Raw genomic sequence first — 18,468 nt, 5'->3', positions numbered from 1 at the left:
TAAGATTTATGTCACATTTATTGACATATGCCAACAAAGAAAAAAAAAAAAACAAAAGAAAAAACACTGACACAATCCTTGATGAAAATGGCACAGCACTGATGGACAGCAGCAAAAATTTAAAAAAAGATGAGAAAAGCACCGACATGCCACACCTTAATACAAAACAGTCTATGACAGCATTACTTTTTTATGGGCAGGGGTTAGTGGTAGTGTTGGTGGAAGTTGTGAAACAGCTAAAGTACAACCTTATGCTTGTGTTGGTTTCTTGATTTTTATAAACTGGACATTGAACGCATGCTTTAATTGAACAAAAAGCCCCATTAAAGTCGTCTCAATGATCAGCTGACATAAAATCTCTATATGCCATGGGCTTTTAAGAATGATTTTTGAAAACGTGAAAATCAGTGACACAAAGATAAAAGCACATGCTGACACATCAAAGCATATCAGCTTTATATAAGGGAAACTGCATACACTTAAGAAAATAAGCCTCATCTATCTGCATCTTGTTATATTATTTAGAATGCTATACAATAGAGATGTTGCTTTTATTGCTAAACCTGATTACATGTTTAAAAAGGAATGAGTATTCTGGCAGCAGTACCCTAACGTTTCAACATGCAAGATAAAATGTTGTCCAATGACCACATTTCTTGAATTTGGAATATCTGACAAAAATTTCCCAGTTAATGGTCAGTTATTTTCCTGCAGCAGTATCATTTCACATACACTCTGCAATCATAATCTGAAATAGTTCAGAATGTAATTTTTACAGCAAAGTATTCTGATACACACAGAACAAATTCATACTAGCAAAGATGGCTAGGTATAAAGAGACGTATGAACAATCAAGACTTCATAAATTTCGAGCACTCTTTATCTCTTTCCTTCTGAGATCATCATTACACCACTTTTGTTGCCAAGCAATAACAATGCAAACATGGCCAAGTATCAACATAGATGTGAACACAAGAAGTACATTACACATATGACCTGAGCCATCTAAAGGTGACTAAAATATGTGGTGTAGGACAAAAGATCAGCTGAAGGAAATGTTCAAACAAGGCACTATGAGCTCATTCATGCTGCAACCAAACCAGCAATGAGCATGTCAAATGAATAGGCAGCTAGAGCACAAATGATTTTGTCTATACTGCACAAAAGTGAGGGCATGTCAAGCAAACTTGCTGTACATTTTTGCAATGTCAGATGCATGCATACACAACTGCTTAATATAGTTAATAATTTACAATGTTTAAAAACACAGGAAAATTGTACAGTCCAAATTTCACTGCCACATCCTTGATGAGAGTTCTTCCACTGTACACATTTTAAAGATGTCTCCAATCATCACCACTAACAACCCCCTCCACCCCCACAAAAAATCATTTAAGTACACTTCCACAGGTGCATACATGACTCTTAAGGCTTTAGAACTCATGTAACTTTAAAATACGTTTACTAGGGAGCAGTGTCGACACATTTCATGAAACTCTTCTGGGTAATAAGTGGATGACAATGGTTTTTCCTCACACACATTTAATTTCTATCAACAGCTCTTATGCCGATGTCTCGCTTAAAAACTCTGCAATTTTACAACAGATAAAATAAATATTCTGATGTTTATTAAAAGTGACAAACTATGCATTAGTCATTTATCATAAAGATGCATAAAGTTTTGACTGGGATGTCACATGTAATTTTAAACTGTTTTCAGATAATGGTTTGAGCAATGGAGGTACTTAAGTTATTATCGAACGTTTATTTTAAAACATGACCTAAACATTATTTTTCTTGTAAGAAACACCCTAAAAGAGTGTTAAAGAATATTTAATGGAGCAAATGTTGACATCATTTTACAAGCAAGAATTTTTTTTTGAAGTATTATGACTTGGTTATGTAAGAGTTTGATTCAAGCTAGAAATTTAAAATGTAACACTTTACTTGATACTTGAAAAGACATAATAACATGAAAAAAAATCAATATTTATGTATGAACTTAAAAAAAAACTGTGAAGCAAGACTACGCCATGTTACATATTAATAGAAAGATATTTAGTCTGCATCACTGTAAAATGGAACTAAATCTGTTCAACTATGCAAAAATCTCAGCATTGGCAAATCTTTAATTTTATCATACAAAGAAAAGCACAGCACTATGAAAACAAAGGAAGAAAAATGTGTCATAAATGCACGAGTTGGTGATATTTCCTACCATCCTTTTCTTTTATATATATATAAAAAAATAAACAAGTACATCGCATAAAAATTATAATGTGTAATATAGGCTTCTTATACATGACATATTTTTTCACTGTCAGTGCAAATAGGCAAAAAAAGGAAGGTGCTTTCTTAAGAATTAACTTGTTTCCTTGAGGAATACAAGCACACGCTTTACCAACACAAGCTGGTCACACAAACAGCTTGTGAAAAATCCAGTTCCTTACACAAGCATGGATTTTTACTACCCTAAGAATTTTATTTCATCCATAGCACACAATCAACTGTAGATTGTATTAGTGAAAGTGGCTTTGAATGAATGTTCTGTATGGTTACTTTCCACAATGTACTAAGTATATGAGCAGAACTATGCAAAACCATGCTTAGACAACACTTAGACAAGCACATTTCTGTTATATTTGATCAAGTATTTTAAAAAGAATGCACTGTGGGTATTTTTTAAAAAAACCTTCACAAGTATAAAGAGCATAGCACTTGCAGAAACATTTGCATGACCTTAAGGCCAAGGAGGAACAGAAGAGTACCAAGTGAAATACCTCTCCATTTAATCGTGTGATCAACAATATTAATGCTAGATACCACACAAATAGTAATCAAAAACAAAAGGTCAACCCTGCCCATCACCAATGTGGAGGACACGCATCCTTGCTGTCAAGAGTTGTTTCTACCCAGAAACCCTTACCCCTGATGATACCTTGATTTCTATTTGTGACCTTAAAAATAAAGACATATACATAAGACAAAAAGAAGAAAAAAAATCCCAAAATTTCTCTTGCTCATTTAAGATGAGTTTAAAAACTCATCATCTTCCTTCCCTTCCCAATTAAGAATTGGTATAAAATACCAGCGGCTGTTCCAACTATTTAACAAAAGATAAAAAAATGGACTATATATTTGTGTACAGAGTTTGAAAGACAAAGACAAACCTCAAACCGCAGACGAACAAACTGTACAACCAAATCAACAGAAAAGAAATCTCAAAAATGTCTCTCATTACCAAAAAAAAAAATGATTCAAAAACGTCTTATGCACAAATGGAACCTAATTTTGTCTGCAATTCTACCTTGTCACTAATCCACTTCTTTCAGTAAGCCCAAAAGTCCTAGTGCTTGCATGTACATGAACAGCCAGTGCTGTCGGCAGCTCCAGAAACTTAGGCATTAGCCAATCTTCACTTGGTGCACAGCAGCAACGAAAAGGTTGACATGAAGCTGAAATTTGGGACTGGCCCAGTGAACCAAAGTTGTCTACTGAGTCTTGGCTTTTTTCTTCAGGAATGGCACTTTGCTTTGCACTCTGGAAAACACACACAAAGTGAACATAGCTTTAGAGCACAGAAATGTTGATGGTATTGCAAGTGTACAGCATAGCTTTAAAACAGAAATTATATTGATACTGCACATAAAATATGGAAACTCCATTCAAGAAAAAGAAAAAATAATCTCCATTAAATATGACAATGTCTACAATCTGTAAGATAGCGAACAAGGAAAAAAAATCAGTGATCCATATTCATGCAACATATTATATATACTAAAATTCCAACTAAAACTGTCTCTCTGGTTATGCATTTTAAGTTAGTGTGTTCATGTACACATGTAATAAAAACGTTCAATCTTAAATCACTCACTGAGCAAGGACAGTGTTCAGCTGGTTCCTTGCCATATTGACATAATTGTCAATCTGGACCTGCATGGAAAAAAAAAATTATCTTACTGTACATAAAAAAAAACCACTATAAAAATTGCATCACAAGCCTACAAAACTTGACATTTAAAGTAAAGTAAGCAAACTTTCTTTAGTGTTTTTGAATAATCTAGTAATAAGCTTACCTTGTAGGTTTCATATACCTTTGGCAAGGTAAAAATGGCCACAACAACTGCAAAAAGAAAACAAAAACCCCAAAATAAAATAAAATAATAATAAGTAAGAATTTATATAGTGCAATATCTCAGCTAAAGGCAGCATTTGGCAATAAAGGGTGATCACTGCTGATTTAACAGTAACAACTTCCTTCAGAGAATAAGGGTAACATCAGGAGAATAATAAAAGTTCACTTGTATAGTGCCTTATCCTGCCCTTTGGACAAGCTCATGGCACTTCACAAATGTTCAATATTTCTTTTTCTTCCCAGAGACAAGCTTAAAGTGACAATACAAATTGAGGCAGAAAACCATTAGATTTTTACTGAACTTTACTATAAGAAACTAATACTCACGCAAGATAATTAGTGTCATTCCATTGAACCAAGCTCCAACATAGGTAAGAACCCACAGCAAGAGTCCAAACTGAAATAAAACCATCCAAATCAAACAACAATGCCACTTTACTGATCTAAATTCTTTAATGAATACAATGAAGTTGTATGTACTATTTCTGTCCTGCAACCTCTCTTGTGCTGGAGGGCTGCTATTACACCAGGACCAGTTTGTTAAGAAAAGCTCATTTCTAAGTATTGGTAAAAAGTCTTTAATTCCAAATAATTAGACTGAAAAGTCTGACCTTAATGGAGTCAATAAGGTCTTCAATAAGGAAAAGGCGACGTAACTCCAGCAGACTTCTGTTGATGTGCTGCAGCACAGTATGAGTAACTCTGGATACCTTCTCCTCTTTCAGAGTAATGTCAAGATCCAGGTATTGTCTGAAATCAAGGTTTTTTTCTAAATGCCATGAACATATCAACTCTACTAAAAAACAAAGTGATGCGTCAATGGTAAGTATGCACAGAAAATACCATCTCTCAATCTACCGTGCTCATTTTTGAAGTAGTTGTTATCAAACCTGTTCCCCAGTCCCCAAAACCTTACCCCTTTCTTGATAATACTACTCACTTGAAAGGATGTCCATCACTAGTTTTCTGAACAGCAGCCATGATGTTCTTATAAACACGGAAGCTGAGTGTGACTGTAAGGATGGCCAAAGATAGATATGCCAGTACGCTAAGCAAGGAGAAGAATGCCAGTGACAGCAGCACAAGCAGCATGGAGCCAAACACCACTCCTGTTTTTCGCACATCTCTCCAATAGATTAAATCAAGCACTGAAAAGTAATGAATCAAAATGAAACCAATCACTTAAAAGTTTTGAGCAAGATCTTAATGCAGAACCAGGTAAACATATATGCACTTTATTAAGTCTTATAATTCAGACTTGTCCTGCTAAACAATCTGTTTGTCCTGAATAAAACAACACAAAGACAACAAAGTTTATGTAGACAATATAGCAAGAGACATTTAAAACTTCACATCAAGCTATTCATTTGGGGAAAAACCTCTGATGTAAAAGAAAATTTAAAAAACCTATATTATACTATTATACTTTGATGAAGGTATAATAGCATTACATATTTTAGCATATTTTAATGTCTTAAACACATACATCTCAGAACATGAACATCTCCCCCTATCCAAACCTGCTTCCCAAGCCCACTTCTGCCAAACACAATCTCTTTCCTCCACCTCACAAGAAAAATTGTGCTAAATATTGTCACCATCTAAAGACTGGAAATCTGCATCAATTGCAAATTACTAGATCAATTATACTAAAAATCAAATCCTGTCTCAATGATCGAAGTCATATGAAGCTTATGACCTAGGTAAGGCCACAAGAATTTTGCTGGAGAAAAAAACAGACAATCAGGAACAGTTTCCTGATTTGATCTTATCTCACCCTGAGGACGCATAGAGACAAACCAAACATTGTATTATAGTGTATGTGTAACAATCATGACAAGATGGACATAATCTAGAAAGCAGCATGGCCAGAAGAAAGAGATGCCATAAATCTGAACACAAAGAAATATGACTGCTAACAATACAAGACAAAAAACAAAAGTTTACAGAAATGACAGGGGTTTCATCATAGACCATACTACTGCTTTCTTCATGTTGCTCACTAACAGGAACTGAATTATTTCATTATGGGTCAACCGCATTTCTTAAGTAGAAAACCAATTTATCACAACAAAATATGATTTCCTCAGAACTTTATTAAAAACATAAGAGTGACTACACAGAAAATTGTAAAAAGGATAGTTTATAACTGTGGAAGATCCAATAAGAAAACTGAAAGTAAAATGAAAGCAACAAGAACATATTAGGGAAAGCAGCAACTTCAAAGGAGAACTTTGGGGTCACTTACGCACAGATTGAAAGTAACCCCAAAACAACAGTTTCTACAATGATATGCCCTCAAACTAACCTCTGAATCAGTCTTCATCAGCAGCAAGTTTAGAATTTCCACAAAGGATGTGTGAACTGTAAGACAACCCCATTACTAAACTCACAGTGAGAACTTTATCACAGGATAACCTTAGGCTGAGTAGGCTTGGATATGAAAAGGCTAAGGAAACTGTGCTTTTGTGTTTTAATGCTTCACCGCTTTTCACTATTAGCATATTATTGGAGAAAAAGCAAAGATTGGTCCTAGAACTTTGTATGCCAAAATCAATAGCAATTTTCAATTTACGATGTAAACCGTTTTTAGCTGTCACTTTGGTCAATCATGAAATATACTAATTTCCTTAAAAAATTAATTCTGGTTTCCTTATGGTCTACAATATATCAGATGTAGAACATCACAAAACTTCAAGTTCTCTGGATTTTTTAATGTACATTAACAGGAGTATAAATGAACATGCATTTTAACATAACCAAATAACTCTATTAAGGTTCTTCCCTGATCCTGATTCAAATTCTAGTAACAGCATTTCCATGCCAGAAATGAAGCTTGTAATTGGGAGAGGAGGGGGAATTAGCTCTCCCGTGAAGAGCTGTTTCAGATAACATCTACAAAAAAGTTGTGTGGCTCTGTGGTTAGTTACTAGTTTTATTTTTATTTCCGGTGTTTATCAGTTTCACCTGTAATCAGAAAAATTAGCCTTTGTTACTTTGAAGTCTCATTTCATGAATGTAGTATCCAGAAAATAGTAAAACTGTGGACTTCTTTGTTACTTTTGACTAAAAGCTCCTTCCATGGCTCTACGCAAACAACTTTTTTGTATGAACCCAAATGTGTTTATGAAAGCATTCCATAAGCTAAAAAGATTACTGCATGGTAAAATGTGGTAAACATTTTAAATAAATCTTCCCAGCTCATTCTGCCCTTGTCTTATTGTTTAAAATTTTATCTTGACCACAAGGAACTGATTTCCTCTTGCTCAGTACACCACCAATACAGAGGATTACTAATCAGCAATATCACAAACGCTCAGGAGCACCAAATATTAAGTCCTCACAGTAATTCCTGCCACAGGCTTCCGCCATATACAAAGACACACAGCTTACAATAAATAAATACCCTGGACTACACTTTCTTCAATAGTATATGACAAAGTATGTCCTAGAATCTGTCAAGGTTATTACCTCCCCATTAAGCCAATCCACATGCCTTCGCAACACTTCTCCCTTTAATTCTGTGCAATTTCAAAGACCGACATCTATTTTTAGTTTAATATAGGTGCCAAAATTCTTAAGAACTGCAGAATGTATAAAAGATTTGTATCTTCTATTTGTGCCTTATCACAAAGCCTCAGAAATTAGCTACATATCTGAAATGCCACATACCAAGATCAGCAGTCAGATCAAACTAAGCAAATCTTTAGTCCACCATTAATAATCTAGTTTCATGCACAAAAGTACTCCTTCTATTAAATGTCTCTCAACATGCACACAAAATAGCCTTAAAATCCATTTCCTGCAACCGGGTAAATCTTAATTTTTGTAAATTTTCTGTAGTTATTCTGAATGAATGAAACTTGCAAAGTGTATTTGCCTTAGGATGAAAATTGCAGCAACAGAGAAGGCAGCAATGACAACAATCTAAACTTGAGAAAATATGTGAACCCCAGACAAAACAAAAGCACTCTGAACTGTGCTCCACATCACCTTGTCAGTGAGGCAGTGCAAAGTGGGAGAAAACTCAAAAAGAAGCTAACAGCCAATATAGAAGCACTAATAGGCTCATAATATCACTAATAGGCTGAAAGTGGAATGCAGCATGCACTATTATAAAACAAAATATACAAAACCCCAGCCAAAGTGCATTTATTCACAGTGCATAACACAGCCCAGCAGTTTGATCTTATTCCCACTGATCATTTTTATAGGAAAAATGTCTCATGTTCCACCTGTCTCTATTAAGATGGTAGGAGAAAATTTTCTTAAAGGGCAACATAAATTGGGTCTGAAGCTGTTGTCCATACTGTAGCATTACAAGTTGGCAAAACATATTTAACATTTTTTCCCCACTTCCCAGATAAATGTTCCTTCTGTCTATGCATGCACTTGTGGGTGTTCATGCAAACTACAATACCACAGCTGGCAAACAAATCTTCGCTACACATATGGTCATTTTTATGGTCATGCTTTTGAACTCATGCATTCATGCTAAAATAGTACATGCCAACCGATGTAACTAGTCTGATGAATTATCTAAGCAAACTTCCCACCCATCCACACTCAATTGTGTAAGCTAACAAAATTATAAATAAGTTCATGGCGGCAAGCTTCCATCGGTAATGAGAACCACAGCAAAGATTTTGTATAGGAAAAGAAAAGAATGATTATTTCAGAGATGATTTTGTACAGCAAGTGAAAAGAACAATTATTTTCCTCTTAAGATCTAATCCAAAATGCTGTGCAGTGGCACATTCCATGCAATAGTACTACTGACAAAGCAAGACTGGGCTGTTATATTTCAGCACCTACATACTGTTTATCCCAATGGTCTAATTTTGAGATTTGCTGCATGCTATATTAACAATGCATAATGGTGACTGGAGGGTCACAAACCTCACATACAGAGACTACTCTACAACTGACAAAGAATGTAAGAATAGGTAACAAAATGTCAGAACATTTCAGGGAGGGAGACGGAAGGGATACAACTTTATTCCTAATAAATAGCAGCTATTGCTTCAACTCCATGCGTGTTCATTAAGACACATAGTAAATAACTTCTGGAAGTTCCGACATTTTAAATCCACCATAAACATGCCAGTTCTATCTTCAAACATATATATTCACATTTCTGTCTATACAATATCACAACTATCCATAGTTATTTAAGATGCAGTTATGTGTTCTGCTGGCAGAGATCTGGAAATGTCAGATGATATGCTAACTCAAGGATGTGATTAAAATCAATTCAAATCAACGTATCTGTCATACTGCTATTTGTTTTGACATTCTGTGTTGAAGACTGTTCACAAAAAGCTGCTAAGCAGCAAAAATCACACTTTTGATCAGATTTAGTTAAAGAGAAAATTGTTGTATCAACCTGTAAAACTGATGACATGCCAAAAGCAAATAGTAACAAGAAATTCAGATCTGTTACATGCAAAAAATGAAAGAAAAAAAAAAAAACCACACGCACAAAATGAAACCTACGTCTAAATTTATGTGCAAATAGCATCATGCAGTTTGCTGGCAGAACACATTAGCAATGCTAATTTTGGTGGTCTTAATGGTAGTCGGTGTCTATCGTACACAATATTTTAACAAATATAAATACACTGGGATTTTGTTAGCATTATTTAAAGTGACAACTTCAGAATACAAAACTGGCCTGCATCTAATATTATGGGATAGCCGGAAGAAATTTCTCTAGCAAGCTAGTATTTCGTAATAATGTCAACTGCAGCTTTTCCCCAATATCCTGTATGTGGTAAAAGGTGAATTAAAAGTATGGTATGTTACACGAAGAAAAGCAACTCCATTCTTTGCCTGATCAAATGCACTTGTGTCGTGTGTAATCTACGCTACCACTGGTCAGTGCCAGGTACAAATACAATAAATTTGAACTCGTCTATCACCTGTAATAGACTAAGATTACAGATTCTGAAATGAAAAATAAAATGCAATCTTGTTGCATAACAAGCTTGATGAACAGCAATAAATCCAATCCACAATGCTGGACTCACTGTTGTCGTCTTCCACAATTGTTGGATTACATAAAGCTGAAAAATCCTCTGCACAAGAACCAATCGTAGTCAGTTGACCTTAATGCTCTCTACCTACTATTGCTAAAATAATCAGCTATCTAGCCACACGAAAACCCCAGCAATCTGTACCTATATAAAACAACGTTTTAATATTTATGGATTTTTCATTCTTGTTCATGGTTAATGGTTGTGAATATAGACTCAGAAGATTTAAAATAAACTGATGGAAGGAATGTGAGCAATTTTTCTTGCAGTTTTGGTAACGTAACTCTAATCACACCTGGCACAGCAGCTGCAATGCTTCAAATAGCAGATGCCCATCTCTACAAAATGACTGCCTTCAGTTCACTTATCCAGTCTATTTGTAGCATGTTTTGTTCATAATGCTCACCTTTCTCTCTTTCTTATATAAGCATAGCTTTCAGAAACAAATTACTTATATATACAGTGTAATTATGTGTGTAGGGGGTAGGGTAGACCCTTCAAATTAATGCACATCATCAGTGCTACATGTGGTAGTAACAATGTAAATTATATGCAATACAAAAATGCTCTATTTCTTGTCATGTTTATATTTCATAAATAATGGATCTAGTAAAATTCTAACAACTTACAAAATTAGTCCAAAAAAAAAAAAAAAAGCTAACTCCTTTGAAAAGACAAAAAGTACCTTCTTTTGGATTATTATGCTATAAACATTTTAAATAGTTTAAAATGATACCATCAACATTATAAAACAAAATGTTTTCAAGGACTAACACAGTTTGAGGGGATTGACGATAATGTAAACATTCTATGATGGTGGATTAAGGCATCAAACCGTACCTAAAAATTCAATTCTAAAACATGGACCAGAATAATAACTGTTGGAAAAATGAACTAGTCATTTGAAGACTGACAAGCAAGAAGCCTTAAAAAAAAAAAGAAAAGAAAAGAAGGGAGAACACTGAAGTATTAATAGATTGGGTTGTTTCCAAAGCTAGCCTGACACACTGAGTGTGCTTGTGCCAATCTACACACGCACTAGACGGCACCTTAAACACCTAGTACCACACATACTAACTGGTTTACCAACTGGCTAAAAATACACACTGCCAAAATCTGCAAGAAAAGCCTGGCCAAACTTTGCGACAATAGCTGACTTGATGCAGGCAAAGTAACAAGCATTTAAATGCAGGTGACATTTAATAGGTTTTGATTAGAAAGCAACCCCTATCCATACACAAGTACTATGTCAAGCAGAAAATACACATTTTATCCTGTCTAATTTATGGCTCTAGTGTTAAATGCGCATGCAGCAGCATTCTCAACTTCAATTTCCCCATGTCAGAATAATCAATGTGGCATCTCCATGGCAAAATGATGAAAAAGCTGAATACCATTCATCGGATAATGCAGTTATAGCAGTACTCTGGCCCACTTCATGATATACCCAGTCATCTTAGGTTACTTTACAGGTAAGCATAAATTGAAGGATACATAAAAATTATTCTTTAATCTAAACATACAAAAATCAAAAGGAACCACTAAATCAAATTCACAGTCTACAATTTTCTAATATCAAACCACAGATTCTTCAGAACAGCAGCTTAAATGGTCGTCCTCCATCTGAATGTTGAAGCATATAGCAGTCTTTCAGAAGCAATATATCAGTAGTTTTATGTACACAAGAACCATAAACACACCACCTCTTTGTAATCAAAATGCACAATGAGATGCTGTAGTTCCCATGCAACCAATGTTCTGGAATTGTTAAATGGGGAGCTCAGATTACTTTAGTTTTCCATGCCACAACAGAACAAACGGAAACAGTAACTTACACAATGTGAGGTCTTGTTCAAGGGTAGGTGCTGTTAGAAATTAGGAGATGTCCCAAAATAAAAACAAAAAATGTAAACTGTACATGTATGGATAAAAAAAATAATTTTTTTAAAAGAAATTTAGTTGTCCTCTGCGCCACAAACATTCTCTCTCACTATCAATACTCTCTACACTTTATATAATTTTTAATAATCATATACGTAACTAAAATCAAAATTCAAGCCTATGCATTTTTAAGTAATGTTATTTCTATAAGCCATTAAACTTGTTTTCTTTCCTTTAATAATAACAGTCCAGAATGCTAACCCTCACTTAAAGTTGGCATTAAATGTAGACCATCACCTCTAAAAACTAGTCAAAATCATTAAAAAATTTATGTTGCACAAGATGAAATCTTAACAATTTACTAACGTTCCCAAAAATAAAATATTTTGTGGAAGATTTTCCTCAAAAAAAAAAACCATAGCTATAAAATACTTAATTGTGAATAATAAGCCCAATTAGATCCTGGGCTTGTTATAGTTTCTGAGAAGTTTGTAAAGTTTTACCATAAAGTCTTCTTACCTAAATGTGCCCAATACTTTTAATTTTACAACTCATTTCAAAAAATGTGTTATGCCTCATAACTTTAATAGAAGATTTAAATTTAAGAGCTGCAGGATTTTTGTCTTTTCTGTTTTTGCTAAGCACAGTGTGCCTGGTTTTCGCCAGAGTGCCACACTACACAAGCTCACTCATTCGCTTAGTTTAGTTTTGTGTTTACATTTCTCTCAACTGCGAAAGGCACACATACAATCTATAAGCCCAAACGAAACTCCAATTATACCAAATGCTACTTCAAAATTAATTAGGCTTGAGAATAAATTAGATGAGTAAATCTACAAGCTGTGCATAAAATGTCACATAAATGAATTAAATAATTATAAACAACATAAAAATAAAATAAACTATAACTGTCGGTTGTAAGTACATAACTTACAGAACACCTACTCAACATTTTGGACTAAAAATAACAAAACACTAAACACATTCTCCATTGTTGCGCTGAGGCATCTTTGATCTTAAAAGTTAGGAACTGATAGTAAGGGAGGGGGATTTCAATGCAAGGACACTGCCAGATCTCCAGTGGTTGGACAGTAACTTGTGCCAAGTATCAATTTAAAAATATGCAAGGATAACATGTCAAGTGCAAATAACGTCTGGTGTTCTTATTTGCAAATATTCAGTAAGCGTAATAATGTTAAAACTATAAATAATTATACAGAGCAAAAAACATTTTTAAAAATATATGAAACACAGCTATTTCTTCAAACGTACGAAGCATGCGTAATATGCTTTATTTTCTTTAAACTCACCTCTGGGATCCACATTTTTCAGCCACGTTCCTGTAAATTAAAATACAGTTTTACATTTTTATCCATGAGCATATTGACTGCTAATTCCTTAAATTGTATTTTTATAACGCCAAGATCACAGTATAATTTTCATGTTTCAACCCATCTTAACTGAAGAAGTTAAAAAAAAATTTTTAAATGGTAATGCAGACATACAACAACAGAGTCAGAAGCTACTGATTCAAATCAGGTGACCTCAAGCACAATGCAAACGAACAAAATGTCTCTGGTCATTTAAGAACGAAACAAAACTGTCAATGTAAGTTATATTTCTTGCCAATCATGTACTTCAATGAAAATTAAACACTAGCAATCTAATGATCTATATATTTTCATATAAATATGTCCTAGTCCCAATAAATATTTACAGTGATACACATTTTCTAAAAGCTGAAGACTAGAAACCAATGTTAACTTTTTCAAGATGATCTTCTTATCTTACACTATAACACGAAACATGTGGAAATGTGACAAACTTAAGAAAGACAACTGCTTAAAAACAATTTCTAGGACTTAAAACTTTTCAAAGCTGTGGCATTCCCCAGAAAAATATTTGTGTACTTTGAAATCTGGCTCTGACTTTAAAACAAGGGTATTCTTCCACTAAACTTTCCCTAAAATTCCTCTGAGTAGAACCTTCTTTCCCTCAAACATTCTTCTCTCGCATGTTCACATAAATTAGGCAAGACATTAAACTATTAATGTTACATTTGGCTACATCCAAAACTCCAATGGGTTTTAGCACAAACATTTGACTTTGGCATATTCATCAATGGCTGGATGTCACTACTAGCATGAGGAAACAACCTAACTGCACTTAATTAAATCTTCACATACACTGTCGAAAAGACAATTACTGTTAGGAACTAAGAATGTTTACATTGTGCCCTGACATGCAGGTATGTTGCAAGTGACAGCAAAAGCCAATCAGTTCCAACATTACCACCTAATATTACCACTACTACATGATTATTCTTTAGCTTTACACCTAGCAACCCACTCCTTCCCTTTTATTTTGTTAATAAAGTGAATAAAACTAACAGCAACATTTATCTTCAATGAAGTTCACCATCAATGTACTCAATTTATCATTTATGACTAACAGTATTCGTAACGAAAAGTTAACCATTTTTGAATGTAGAAGCATTTAAGGAAGGAAAATTATCATTGCATTCCTTTAAGTGCTTTTAATTCAAGTCAGAACAATGCCTATTTCAAAGTCATCTGACATGTATAAAAGTACAAATGATGTCAGTTTAGTAAAAAAAAAAAATCTGCCTTCACCTACACCTAATTTTAATCACAGCCCTATATTCAAGGTTTTCCTCAGTTCTGTGCTCTCCCCATCCCATTGTCAGCAAGGTCAAAACTTGAAATACATAAGCAACAATATACTTACGCCATTCATGTTTGAAAACAGGTCAAAGTTCACATCAAATACATTCCAGTCACATGCTGTATCAAAGTTCATACTTCTGAGCATCAAAGCTGCAGGCATATATCATGCAAGCTTTATACACATAACTATGAAAGAAGCATGCAGAAAGGGTGAAAAAAAAAAAAGAATTGGAGGATATCCTTATGCTCCTGATGCGTCACTAAAAAAGATTTGAAATGTTCTACTAAGGTCTTTGCCTTAGTGATACTGAGCAACATGTCACCAAGAAGTAAAAACATGTTAGATGATGCTGTTTATCACCCATCCAGATACATTTTGAATTATATCCCCCTGTAAGGCATCTATGATGACATCTGTTCTATGACATAAATGTTAATCAGTAATTATTAACATAGATGTACTACTAAATGAAAGATTCTTATGTATTTTACAAAACTAAAATTGAAGTTTTTGTTGAAAGGCATGAACAGTAAAATTAACAGAAATCCACCACAGCATGTTGGATAATGTGCACTATTTAAAAAAAAAATACAGATGTTAATGTTTTGATAGTGCAAGCACTATGAAACGGGAAATGTGTGAGAATGGGTTTCATCTACTAAGCAACAAAAACCTAACTGGTAGAATCCAAAATATCAGCACTAAGTATAAAAAAAAAAAATGTTATTGCCAAAAGCAAAAAAAAATGCAAATGAAAACAGAAAATGCGTGCCAATGAAACTGAATAAAATGCTAAATAACACAAAAAGAAAAGCAACTCTGCAAAGCTGGATCAAAGTGCAGCAACATTTGAGCAAGACAATGAGAGTTAGGATTACCACTAAAAATATACTGAAATGGCAATCTCTACCTTGTATTACTCGCTATGACACAATTTATCATACATTTGCCACCAAAAAAAAAAAAAGATACTGAATTTTCAAACCATCTGCCACAGTGCCATGTCTTACTATCAGTGCCAAGGGTACATCTGTTAAATAGCAGCTGCTTCAATAGACAAAAAATACTGCTATTGATAATTCAAATTTTCACATTAAATTTTCTTGAAGGTTTTAAAATTTCTGTTCGATTTTTTTTTCAACATAATTTCATTATACTGTCAGCGTTCTTTATATGTTTATACAAAGCAGATGCAATAAGGAAGAGCACATTTATTTTAAATACAAGACCTTTTCATGCAGTCAGCATAATAGAAATTTCGCTGCTGGCATCTATTGGCTAAAGAAAATAGGTGCTATGAAGCGTACTCGCCATTCTATTGCATCAGTGACAAGACGGCATTTGGGGGATATCTGGTTAAAAATTACGCTGTGGAATTTACCTTCGGCTTTTGTTTCTTGTATCGCTTCCAACACAGAAAAAGGTTCAGTGCTAGTAACATCTCCCCTCTCTTGGGAAGGGGTGGGATATATGTCCTGCTCGGCCTCTGGGGGATGGGGACGTGACGAAAATTCAGACTGCAAAGCTTCTGAGGCAGCAGTGCCCATGGAAAAATCACCTACGCCACCAAACGCTGAGTCTTGCGACTCGGACACTGTAGCAGACGGCTGCGAGGACAAAGATTCTTCATCCCCCCAAGAGATGAGATTCGAGGAATGATCAACAGGGTCTGCGTCTGACGCACCGGGAGCATAGCGATCCTCCTCTGCTGGTTCCTCACCGCCAAGAGAATTTGTAGTTGTGACTTCTTCGTCTTGCTCTGGTATCTCCTGGCCATTTTCTGAGTGATGCGCACTAAGCGGTTCCACTGTTTCAAAATCCTCGTGATGGTAAGTATTACCTTCTACGTAGTTTTCGCTTTCTGAGTCTGCCATCGTGCACAAGATGGGTGTAGGAAAAGAACTGCGTCACTGGCTCCAACAAACGTTACCTCGCCTTTATTATTCCTGCTGATTTACATTAACATGGCCGTTCAGATCCGTTGACGTAATCGTGGACATGCGCACAATGGACTAAAGGGGGGTTACTGAACTATCTAGAGTCTGACAATTACTTCCGCTGAGAAGGGAGAAAAACAACTTCTTAGCAGTTTCATTACACATCTGCAGTTCTAAATAGGATTAAACAGCCTTTGACAATATCAGGTAAATAATTACATTGATATTGACTTTGAGATGAAAACCGAATAGAACATTAAATTATGACAAAATCCCTAGAATACGTCTACAGCCAAACACTGCCGAAATGAACAATCGAAAAAAAAAATCTGTGCCCTGTGAATAGCAGAAATGATAATTTCGTAAATCTGTTTTAACTAAAATACTGACTTAAAGTTTAAGAAATCAGGATTTTTAAATGTACATAAGGCTGAAATGGTTCTATACACAATATAGATTGATTATCTTTTCATAACTATGTGTAAAGTGTAAAGATGCTTTTTTAATGGAAAAGGCATGAACATTTAGATCTTAAAAAAAAACTAGATGTCACGATAATTATGGTGTCTCCAGAAATAAAAAGCCTGTGTATAAACTAAGTGTCACAACCAAGTAATCCTTCATCAACCAAGACGGCATGGAGTTGTCTCCCTGTAACCAGCTGGGGTAGATCAAGGCCGCTAAATATGATGTATCACGAGGGAGAAACACTGAGCTACCACGCTCTCCTCATGGATGTGTATAGGTGGACTGCTGTCTGTCTGCCAAGACCAACGCTTAGCCTCTTGCGAAGTTCTCCGCTGTTAGTCTCGGCGAGCCTAAACAAAGACTATGACTAAACCGGAAACTTTGTAGTCTCATGCCTCGTTTTAGTAGTTAACTGGAAAATATCTTCTGCCAGCAGTCCAGTAATTCAAGTTCGTGCTATACTCCTGCACAGACAGACTGCATATGTCAGCACCTATCTATTGTCGTATTTCTATATATAGCGCCACAAAAATTGAAAACTACCCAGATGAGTAACAGATTCACGAACTCGTAGGTGTCTGTAGGGGTACAGGGGAAAATAGAGTGCGTTAAGGATCAGCATGTGGATAACATCTTTTGCCATGTGGCGTGAAGTGGGCGATTTAAGACCAAGGATTATTTAATATATATATAGCATGCCTTTATTATAATAAAGACATATAATAGTGACTGTATAATATACTTATTTTATCGGATTTATGTACGGTCCGTGGTAAGAAGAATGAGACGAGCCACTGAGGCAAGATGTCAAAATTAGATTTTAAGCGTGTATCCAGTCTGCACTGTGTTTGGTCTGGCATTGCAAAGGAAAAGACATATTCGCATCTATTCACTACATTTATCAAGCAAACCTATTCCCTCACACTCCCTTGTGCTAGTGAATAACGTGTAGACGGTGTGTCACCAATTATAGGTTAAAGTCGATAGCATCCATTAATTTTTATAGAGCAGCACTGCCAGACACCATTACTTTCTTACTTGAACCCTTTGAACCTAGCTGCAGTGACTCCTAAACTGTGCCTGGGAGTCAGTGAAACTGGTTTACAAGCATTTTAGATATATAATATAGACTATAATATGAGTCAACATCGAGCTTGTGCACCCGGCCTCAGGTCACTTTGATTAGCATGTTATTTAAGCCGCCCTCAGAGAGCCTGTGTCTGGGGTCTTCTATAAATAGATTCTGCAATCGACAGACATATGTTTACCCGGGCACGTTTCATGGTCGTCTGCAACTTGCGCTGAGCTATAGCTCATCGGATCA

General features: G+C 35.1%; 1 protein-coding gene across 9 annotated transcripts; it reads right to left on the bottom strand.

Annotated features, from left to right (window-relative positions):
- On the bottom strand, nucleotides 1–16,747 carry LOC112562741 (reticulon-1-A-like). 9 transcript variants are annotated; one of them, XM_025236199.1, is made up of 9 exons: nucleotides 16,424–16,747; nucleotides 13,362–13,391; nucleotides 12,006–12,035; nucleotides 5,076–5,283; nucleotides 4,747–4,885; nucleotides 4,463–4,532; nucleotides 4,077–4,123; nucleotides 3,875–3,933; nucleotides 1–3,540 (listed from the first exon to the last, which is right to left on the bottom strand). In XM_025236199.1, the coding sequence occupies exons 1-9, from the start codon at nucleotides 16,611–16,613 to the stop codon at nucleotides 3,492–3,494; spliced, it is 822 nt and encodes a 273-aa protein (XP_025091984.1). In that variant the 5' UTR covers nucleotides 16,614–16,747; the 3' UTR covers nucleotides 1–3,491. The 9 variants fall into 9 exon arrangements, with proteins under 9 accessions (XP_025091984.1, XP_025091983.1, XP_025091988.1 ...); XM_025236198.1 differs by lacking the exon at nucleotides 12,006–12,035 and adding an exon at nucleotides 10,165–10,212; XM_025236203.1 differs by having other exon boundaries at nucleotides 16,460–16,747.
- Between the last annotated feature and the right edge of the window lie 1,721 nt (nucleotides 16,748–18,468).

Source organism: Pomacea canaliculata, linkage group LG4 (genome assembly GCF_003073045.1).
Source record: "Pomacea canaliculata isolate SZHN2017 linkage group LG4, ASM307304v1, whole genome shotgun sequence".
NCBI lineage: Eukaryota > Metazoa > Mollusca > Gastropoda > Architaenioglossa > Ampullariidae > Pomacea > Pomacea canaliculata.
This window is presented reverse-complemented; position numbering and strand designations above follow the sequence as displayed.

Excerpts from the sequence above, each read along its gene's own strand:
- LOC112562741 (XM_025236195.1), bottom strand. The coding sequence starts at position 16,613 with ATGGCAGACTCAGAAAGCGAAAACTACGTAGAAGGTAATACTTACCAT. Across the intron at positions 10,213-13,361 it reads GAAAAATGTGGATCCCAGAG|AGGATTTTTCAGCTTTATGT; the intron begins GTGAGTTTAAAG and ends GTTCTTGTGCAG. Across the intron at positions 4,533-4,746 it reads ACCTTATTGACTCCATTAAG|TTTGGACTCTTGCTGTGGGT; the intron begins GTCAGACTTTTC and ends GTTTTATTTCAG.